General features: G+C 44.9%; 2 protein-coding genes across 5 annotated transcripts in view; both read left to right on the top strand.

The window, feature by feature from the left end:
- The window catches only part of LOC123498745, a 14,611-nt gene extending 7,750 nt beyond the window's left edge, over positions 1-6,861 (top strand). Inside the window, exons 9-13 of one of the 2 annotated variants that reach the window (XM_045246148.1) lie at positions 1,293-1,373; positions 3,095-3,313; positions 4,042-4,133; positions 4,253-4,476; positions 4,996-6,861. In XM_045246148.1, coding sequence (XP_045102083.1) covers positions 1,293-1,373; positions 3,095-3,313; positions 4,042-4,133; positions 4,253-4,476; positions 4,996-4,999 — 620 coding nt within the window. In that variant the 3' untranslated portion in view covers positions 5,000-6,861. The remainder of the gene's footprint in view (positions 1-1,292; positions 1,374-3,094; positions 3,314-4,041; positions 4,134-4,252; positions 4,477-4,995) is intronic. The other variant, XM_045246149.1, reaches the window with a different exon arrangement.
- Positions 5,790-10,000, top strand: part of LOC123498746 (T-box transcription factor TBX6-like) — a 15,148-nt gene continuing 10,937 nt past the window's right edge. The window contains exons 1-5 of one of the 3 annotated variants that reach the window (XM_045246150.1): positions 5,790-5,976; positions 8,421-8,876; positions 9,038-9,195; positions 9,277-9,425; positions 9,794-9,910. In XM_045246150.1, coding sequence (XP_045102085.1) covers positions 5,790-5,976; positions 8,421-8,876; positions 9,038-9,195; positions 9,277-9,425; positions 9,794-9,910 — 1,067 coding nt within the window. Of the gene's footprint in view, positions 5,977-7,666; positions 7,810-8,415; positions 8,877-9,037; positions 9,196-9,276; positions 9,426-9,793; positions 9,911-10,000 lie in introns of those variants that run through there. The other 2 variants (XM_045246152.1, XM_045246151.1) reach the window with 2 other exon arrangements.

Here is a 10,000-nt window from a genome sequence, read left to right as displayed (position 1 = left end):
CTCCTCTACCCTTGTGTCCAGAGAGAAACTCGTCCTCCTGCAAAAGACGCTCAAAGCACTCACAGTCTTCGAACGTTCAGTACACACACACACACACACACACACACACATCTCACCTTTTTCTTTGGCAGAACACTCGATGGACTATATTCAGAAACACTTCTACGTTGCACCACGACTATTTTAAAAAGGCTAAAGTTAAAGATACTAAGGTTTTCAAGGGTATTTTACATTACAATCCGGAATAAAGAAAACATTAGGTCTTTGAAAGTAGTCGTGATTATAGAGCCAAGCGTTTCAGAATACTGTTTAATGTGTGATACTCTCTCTATAAATTATATTCATACTCTAGAAAGACAGAACCGAAATGCACTTGAACACACTCATCCATATCACACTTGTAGTTAATACCACCTCCTCCACCTTCTCCTCCTCATGTCACTCACTCTAATATACAGGAAAACACTCGCACCAAAATTTCTCCGTTTCTCTTGTCAAAATACATGCGGCTGACACTTCCGAGCACCTGTGGAAGACTTTCTCTGCTCACAACACTTTCCGCGTCTTCCTTCCGTCCTCGTCCAGAACAGGAAGTGATTGAGCGATGGGTTTCTAGCACCTGACGGGGATGCAGAGTCACAGAAAATGGAATATGGAAAGAATAACAGCCCTCGGAACTTAGTTTTTCTTTTATAATGATTTTTTTTGTTCTACTTTTGACCTTACATTTTTCATATCTTTATTCTGTGCCGTTTTGTCTTATTTTTTCTTGTCTTTTGTTTTCATTTTCTTTGTTTTCTATTTTTTTCTTGTATTCTCTCGTCTCTTCATTTCTTAATTATTTATTTTCTCCTCGATTGTCCTCTCTCTCTCTCTCTCTCTCTCTCTCTCTCTCTCTCTCTCTCTCTCTCTCTCTCTCTCTCTCTCTCTCTCTCTCTCTCTCTCTCTCTCTCTCTCTCTCTCTCTCTCTCCCTATCAGTACTGGTAAGCAATCACAGGCAAGGCCTTTCTAAATTCACTGCGATATAGAAACATTCTAGCCCGGAAAAGCTGTAAGGCATCTTTCTGTTACTTCTCGGAGCCACCAGATGTCCGGGGACGTGTGGATTAGGAGAGATAAGGATGAAAAATTAGCTGCGCGAATCTGCAGGTGTAGGAGGAAGAGAGAGAGAGAGAGAGAGAGAGAGAGAGAGAGAGAGAGAGAGAGAGAGTAGATAAGGTTACACATGGTTAGTCGTGTGAAGTGAGGTATTGCGTTTTAGCTTCTCAAGTTGCCTTTCTCATTCCCATAGACCATGCTGTGGGAACGACCAACTTGGATCGCCTCATATACACCTCTCCAGTCTACAAAATCATGAGCCACACTGGTCTAGGTAACCCGTCCCTCCTCCCCCTTCAGACTCGAGCGTTCCTCACGGGATTCGAAGAGTCAAGTAAATTTTCGTCCTGATTGGAATTGAAACTGATTATTGCAAGAAAGGTCGAGGTTCTCTTCTGTGTCTATGTTTGTGTGTTGAGGGAATTGTGTTTCATGAAGTTTCACGTGTTTTATAGTTATAGTTTTGTTTCTCATTATTTAATTTTGTACCTGTCTTCTGTTTTCTCATCCTTGGATCTTGGATCTGTGCGTCTGCCTGTCAGTCCTCTTATCGATTTGTTTGTATATCTACGGTACACTTCCTAGCCTTAATTGCCTGTCTCTCGTGGCGTCCTGTTTATTATGTTTCTGGCTTCACGTCCTATCCGTTTGTCTTATCAACTGTTTGTGTTGCCTTCCATCCTGCTCCTTCTCCTTCTTTCAGTCTGCAATGGTGTTATTTTTAAGCATGAACCCTCAATCCTTAAAGGTTTACCACTTTCACAATTAGAATTTTAAACTGACTGTCTATTCGTGTGCCGCCCTGTCTGTTTGTCTGTCCTCTATTAGTTTCCTCTGTCCATCGTCTGTTTCCTGGTCTTATTTTTCTTCTGTGGTGGCGTTCGTGTTTTCTTTTATCATTAGTATTTTTTATTTAAGAACGAGACCTCGATTTTTCATTCACCTCTTTGGAAAACAAACTAGGAGTGAAAAAAAGTATAGAATTCCAAGGAACGCGACAGTCACCCGCCGATATCCGCGTTTGGCGTCCCTCAGTGTCCCACCAAACCTGACCAACCAACACCACCAGATTTGCGATGACAATGCTTGTCCGATCGCTCAATCATGACCCAGTTCCGCTTTGTTGCTTGTAGAGAGAGAGAGAGAGAGAGAGAGACGTATGATAACAACTCCAGTGCCCCGAGACTACCACTACGCATTGTCATCTGCAACATCTTCCTCCAAGTAGCAGCAGTGGACACCCGTAGCTCTAGTTCGCTTCACGGCGCCTCTACACCTATGCACCCGCCGATCCCCAGCACACCCACACGCCCATGCACACGCACACACTTCCCAGCATGTCATAGATTCTTCCGTTGCTTCCTATACCTGTTTATTTATTTCACTCTTTTATCTGTGTCTTCTTTGCCGCACCTCAGTCATATGTGCTTTTGTGTAGCGGTATTAGAATTAGTGTGTCTTTGAGTGTGTCTGTCTCTTCTGACTTTGTAGTTTATTGGGTTTGAATGTATTCCTATGTTACTTATCACCTACATCTACATGCTAATCCATATGTATCACCAGTGTTATCTTATCAGTATTCCACCTCATTACATACCGTCATTTCTTACACCACCGCTGCCCTTCTCTGTCTGTCTAAACTCTTTTCATCTACTTATACTTCTTGTTCCATTAAAAAATACTATTGTTATCACCACCATTACTATTTGCACCACCAATGCCTTCACTGCATCATCATCAGCGTACCATGCATCATCTACACCACATCAACTTACACCACTACCTCTGTTTCACCTCCACCATCATTGTCTTTACTGTGTCTCTTCTATCATCACCCATACCATGCATCACCATCACCATTACTACATACATACACCACTATTGCCTTTCCTGCGTCTTCTCCATTGGCAACTTACATCACCACTTCTGCTTCACCTCACACCACTACCTTTCTTCCTTTATTGTGGCTTTCCTTCCCATCACCACCATCTACAGGCAAGGAGCACGCCGCAGAGATCGCCTCCATGGCCCTCGACCTCCTGCACGCTACTGAGAACTTCGTAGTACCTCACATGCCTGGCGAGCGTCTACAAATCCGCGTCGGTATCCACACTGGGCCGGTGGTGGCGGGGGTGGTGGGATCCAAGATGCCACGCTACACTCTCTTCGGGGAGTCAGTCAACATTGCCTCTAAGATGGAGTCGAATGGATTACGTAAGTTCAGACCTGTTTGTCCCTCCTGCTCCTCCTGTCCCGACTCTTATGGTTTTGTCTTTTTCTTCTTACTGTTGTTGACTTATTGTATTGTATTTATTGTTGTTGTTGTAGTTGTTGTAGTGGTTGTTGTTGTTGCTTTGTTCCATCTATAGTGTCACAATAAGGGAAAATAAATTATTGTTAAAGGAATTTTGTTAATGGGGTTTTCAAGGGAATGGTTCTTAAGGGAATTGTTTTTGTTGTTTTTTTACTTTTTATCAATTTCTACCAGCAACGGTAGAATAGATTCATCACTGCTGTCACGCTTTAAGGCAATTTTTCAAGCAAGTGTCAAATAGATTATTACACGCCAGTATGGACATTTTTCCAGTTTCCTTTTTTTTCCCCCTATTCTCAAAAATCTCAGGCTTTCTCTTTTTTTTTATCGTTTATGACTTACAAAAATGTGGTCGCAAAAGTTTTTGGCATTTGATTTGAACTCTTCTTTCTTGTTCCCTTTTCTCTCCGTCTCGTTTCTCATTTCCATTAATCTTGACATATTTCTTTATCGCTTTACCTTCTCTCTCTTCTCTCTTTGGCATTTGATTTGAACTTTTCTCTCTTTTCCCTTTCTTCTTCGTCCTGTGTTTGTCTCTCGTCTCTTTCTCTCTTCTCATTTCCATTAATCTCTTTCTCTATCGCCTTACCTTCCCTCTTCCCTCCCACCTCGCCGCCCTCCTCGCCAGCCTTCAAGATCCACGTCACGGCCGCCACCAAGGAGTCCCTAGAGAAGGTTGGCGGGTTCATCCTTAAACTCAGAGGAGAAATGGAGATCAAGGTTAGTAAAGGATTGGAACTCCTTCCTTGATTGAAATTTGTGTAAGTGTAAATGAAGAAGTTTGTAGGATCAATAAGTGATTCAATTTGCCTCGTGTGTGTCTCTGCTTATCGCTGCAGGGGAAGGGATCGATGGAGACTTACTGGCTGATCGGCAAGCACGGGAAGCTGCCTGAGCGTCGCGTAGAGTCAGACAAGGAGGAGGAGATTGACGTGATGGCAGAGAACCCTCACACGGACGCCCGCCGGAAGCAGAGGAAGGCACAGAAGAAGAAGGAGAGAGAGAACAAGGAGAAGTCAACTCTGAGACGCGCTATCAACACTGTCAAAGGCCACCTGCCGAAGTGAGTGCGTTGTGGTGAGGGTCACACACACACACACACACACACACACACACACACACACACACACACACACACACACACACACACACACACACACACACACACACACACACACACACACACACACACACACACACACACACACACACATTTTTTACATTGCCAAACTAATAAACCATATATTATTATTATTATTATCATTATTATTATTATTACACACACACACACACACACACACACACACACACACACACACACACACACACACACACACACACACACACACACACACACACACACACACACACACACACACACACACACAGTTTCTTGAATAGTTCTGTGGTCTGTATAAGATAAGATGAACTTTTTATTTTCTTTCCTCTAACTTTTCACTTTTGCTACTCTTTCATTACCTTACAAAATGGAAATATTGATCTTTCCTTTGACTTTACGTTTCTTTTTATTTCTCCTCCTCCTCCTCCTCCTCCTTCTCCTTCTTTTCTTTCTCCTCCCTAGCTGAGGCCACCGACGTTAATGGCTTGTCAAAAGGAGAGGCCAGCATATCCACAGCTACGGATCTCTCTACATCCTTCTGCAGTGCCTACGTCAACAAAGAGATAAGAAAATGATCCCATCCGTCCATTCACAGTCTCTACTCCTCGTCCTTCGTCATCTGTCTAGTGTCACGAGTTGTTTGGAGTTTCTGGTGATGTCTGCTTCTTCCCCGTCTTATTCAGTATAGATATTAGGAGCTAGGAAAGGGAGGTGTGATGTGGTGTGATTGTTGTTTGTTTTAGTCCAGAAGGGTCCTCTCTCCTCCTCTTCTTCCTCCTCCTCCTGCCACACTCCCCCCCCCCATTGGCGTGCTTAATAAATAAACCCTTATTTCATAGTGCATAAAAAATGGCCAGCCTAGTTGAAATGCAGGACTTGTTATGAAAAGGAATGTAGCAACAGCACCTGGTGGTTTGAAAATGTCAGCTGTCACATCTTTAGTCTGCGCTGAAGCATACCTCGTCTAGGAAACGTAAACTGTAATATATAAGAGGTGGAGGTAATATGATGTAAGAGCTAAGGAGGAATGATTCGTAGATCTAATTTCGATTCCTCTTGAGATTTGGTTTATTGTGACTTGTAATCCTATGTTGCATAATGTTGTATATATGCTTTTATTCTATCACCCTCCCCCCCTCTCTCTCTCTCTCTCTTTCTCTCTCTCTCTCTCTCTCTCTCTCTCTCTCTCTCTCTCTCTCTCTCTCTCTCTCTCTCTCTCTCTCTCTCTCTGTCTAGGCACTTTTCTCTCCTCCGTGATGCTATCTCTCTCTCCCTTGATAAGTTCATCTTCCTCTTATCAACACACCCGTCCGCCTTATCGGGTGATGTGGATAGTGATCACCCTCTTAGGAGCTACTGACAGCGGGCTGACAGGCTGGCTTACCTCTGCTGTCACTCAGGCTGTCCGACACACCCCCAACTGTCGGGAACGAGGATCGGAAGGTGACATTCGATTAGATTTAGGTATTTGTTATGATTGGTTAAGGTTAAGTGCTGATGTTTATCCTAGAAAGGTCACTTGGTTAGGTTTGTTTTGGCCTCTGTTTTGCGGTGTTTTGTTTCACCGGGTTGTTTAGTTTTGCAGTGTTTCATTAGGAGTGTTTGTTTGATTCTTGCTGATTTTTTTTCATTTTCTTAAATTTTTCTCTGTTTTCTTTCTTATTCTTGTTATTTTTTGTGCATTTCTCTTTTTACGACCATATGAACTTATTATCTCTCTCTCTCTCTCTCTCTCTCTCTCTCTCTCTCTCTCTCTCTCTCTCTCTCTCTCTCTCTGATTCATCTCCGGTGCATGATTCTTTTGCTTCATTCCTTCTTTTTTCATAACTCTGCACGTGTTTAACGTAAGCAGAAGCAACAACAATTTAGTAGCGAGTAAGTCTTAGTTTCTCGATAGCAATGCCCATCTCTTAGTCATTACTTCTCGAAAAATGTGTCAACCCAATTTGCTTCTCATATATCTCATTCATTGTCCCAGAGTCACTCGTATACTTACAAGATGTGTGGAAGGAGTCACTTAAAGAATACTGTTATCAATATCAACACTATTATTTTTGTTTATTCTTGTGCGGGTGTTTCATTTAGGTGTTTAACGTACTTGTGCTTCATTTCATTAGAGCAGTTTAGGAGCTATAAGGAGTCCATCACTGCACTTGTAGATACTTCGGCTCTTTAGGGGGCTAGATGAGCCAGCCACCCGCACCTCTCCCACCTGACGCTAAGGTGTCTTGAGGGGCGCGGCATAAACTGCTCCTCTTCGCCACTCAGCACCGTCGCCACTGTCACCCCCGCACAGGTCCATTGCTAATAAACCTTAAATCGTATGGCTAGTCGTCTTTTTCTTCCTGTGCCTTGTGTCTCAGCGGTGGCGCCACGTGGCACCCCTGTCAGTCAGTCATAAATAGTATGGTTACAATGCAAGAATACTTAGTTACATTAAACTTTCAGGAATGTAGCAATTCCTCTCTTCATAAAAAAAAACATATCAGTTGTTTATCTAACATTTATGTTCGTCAAGGCGCCCAAAAACATGGAATTAGTTCACTAATAGAGTGGTTGATGAATGGAACGGACTCAGTATAATCATATTGTTAGTGCCGAGTCAGTAGGGAGTTTTAAAAGATTAGACAAATTTTTGGATGAGGATGATAGACAGAATTAAGTAGCTTTTGCTCACACAAGGATCGTCACGTGTAGATCTGGCGGCCTCTTGCAGCTTCCGTTATGTTTTCTGATGATCTTATGTTCTTGTGACGCTGACTTGAGACTGGAATGAATGCAGGAAGCCAGAATGAAGAGTTGAGCCGGGAGGATTTATCACTAAGCTTCCGTGATCCCCAAAGTATTTATCTCATGTATCGCTTCTCCCACGCGCAACAAGATCCATTTTGAGCCTGCACCACCATTTGAAACCCCGTGTGTGGTGAAAGTGGAGGTTTGAATAGGGAGCAGCGTCCCTCCTGGTCTCTTTTTCCTCTATCACGATTTTGCTCATAAACACTAGCGTTGGGTGGCAGATAAGCGGGAGCAGCAGCGTCCAACTTCAGCCTGACGGTGAAGAAGTCTGGCGAGAGATAAGACTATAAAGGGTTGAAGGATGGTGACAAGCGTTATCAGGTGAGCTGCCTCCCGGGAGCCGTCAGGTGATTAGCGGACTTAGTGTTAAGCTTGCCCGTGCCTCGACCAGGGCTTCCGTGCCGCTCCCCCTCACCTGGCCGACCCCAGCTCCCCAACCCCAGCCCGCCAGGAAGCCCATACGTAACCAAGTGCCGTTCGGTAAGTTTTGTTGATGCGATGCTTCTCTGCTTGTTCTAGGAAACCAGTGGCATTTGCTACGCTTGTCAGGAATGTTGAATAGGAAGAAAGTATTAAGAGAGTCTCACTACTAGAGAGGAATGGCTTTTCTTTTTTTGTTCTTCTTTCTGTCATGGGTAGGATACTGACAGCCAGATGATATATCAGCCTGCTGTGAGGAGCTCAAGCGTATAAAGGGTGAGAGGAAATGTAGATAGACACTAAAGGCAGCCCGATATGAGCAGGAGGCAATGAGGCACCATCATAGGAGATCCCATCGATGTGTATTGCTTGTTTTGGTTACCATTGTAAGTGACACTACGCGTAATTTAGTACCTCGCTTCGCCAACACACTGTCGCTGATCAGTCTTGTCAGCATTCTCTGTGCCTGTGTGCCTATATGAAGTTTTTTTCAATAATAGCTTCAGGGTGTTTTTGCTTAAAGCGATGAATGTGAACCAAAAAGAGGCTTAACAAAGTCTATTGGAATTTTAAAATACTGCATGAACGAACGCGAAAATAGTTGTACGCATATCGCATACATACTCCTGTTGCTTCCTCAGAATCATTAGTCATTATCATGAACAGCTCAGGTGCCGCTCAGCAATCCGCCGTGGCTGCAGGAGAGGCCAGCGATAGCGGGTCTACGGACCTGCCCGACGCAAAAGCGTCGGCGTCAGCTTCATCGTCTGGACCCCCTCCCAACGCCGCCATGCTGAGTCCACGCGCCGCTGCATTCAGTGTTCAGGCGCTGCTCACTGGGCCTGAGGACAATGCGGAGCCTCGACCACCCTCGGGAGCAAAGGCGAAAAGTAATGAAGATGTGACTGACGAAGAGGTTCTCAAAGGTTCAAAAAGCACACCTTCTGAGACAGACGAGGCAATGACCTCACGCCCTCACCATGTGGAGGACTCCACGAGAAGAGAGGAGACTTCTCCCTGGGAAACACGTGGTGCAGGTAGCAACAGTGAAGCGCCCTCCCCTGATGGCGGTGAAAGTGCAGACGACGAGGACCTGTTGGTGGACGTCGAGGACTGCAGCAGCAGCAGTGAGTATACCACGTTCACACGTTAACAGAAGAGGGAAGAAGGGAGGACGATGGGTATTTTGGGATAGCTTACGTCATGTCATGGCCTTTAGTTCTCAGCTGTAATGACGCTCCGTACACCGATTACATGACCATGTTAGGTAATCATCTGTGTTTCACAGCACCCAGCCCCCAGCAATTCTGCGCCTCTCCTGATCCGGGAAGGTGTCGGACGCCCTTGCACAACTCCACCGACAATCCTGTGTGTCTGCTGCCATCCCAACATTTCCCATCAGAGGCTTTCTCCCCCGCGCCGCCTTCAGGAACTACAGAATGGCAGGTGAGAATGACGCCTTGTTCAACCTCCATGTATTACAGTACCGTGCAAGGGGAGAGCCGCTGCTAACGCCATGTCTTGCAGATGCTAAGACAAATGCCAAACCTGCGATGGGCGGGGCAGGAAGGAGCTGATAACCGGTGTGAGGGCGTGAGCATCCAGCTACTGCAGAGAGACCTGTGGGCCAAGTTCCACAGCCTCACCACAGAAATGATCATTACTAAAAACGGCAGGTGAGGGGCGGTGCGGCAGAGAAGGATAGGTGTAGGCGGGGAATATGACTGGTAACATTGTACTTGTTGTATTTGTGGCGGATCATTAGTTTGCGAAAATTTAAATGATATATCACGTTCTTATACGTACATACATACCGAGAAGCTTCAATAAACAGATGAAGACAACAGTTTTTAAGGAAACACGCTTTCAGAAATGTTTTGCGTCTCATCACGTAAACCGACCACATACAGGATGAATATTTTTATGTAATTAAATTAATGAGTCAGATAGGAGGAATAAAGCAAAATATATAACATGAAGAACAATTGTTCTTAAAGGCAAAGTATTAACCACTCCTCCCTGTTGTGCCTCTCCTCTCCTCCAGGCGGATGTTCCCGGTGGTGAAGGTGCGCCTGCGAGGCCTAGATCCAGAGAGAACCTACGCCGTGTTCCTGGACATGGCGGCCGTCGACACTCGCCGCTACCGCTACGTGTACCCCAGGTGAGTTCTCAGTTCCAGGCAACTCCTGTACCTCACCTGTACCGTGCAACACCACCGCCTTTGTACTCAAGACCCCTGCATACCCAGACG

The sequence above is a fragment of the Portunus trituberculatus genome, chromosome 48, assembly GCF_017591435.1.
Source record: "Portunus trituberculatus isolate SZX2019 chromosome 48, ASM1759143v1, whole genome shotgun sequence".
NCBI lineage: Eukaryota > Metazoa > Arthropoda > Malacostraca > Decapoda > Portunidae > Portunus > Portunus trituberculatus.
The sequence above is the reverse complement of the archived record's forward strand: the minus strand, read 5'-3'. Positions and strand labels throughout refer to the sequence as shown.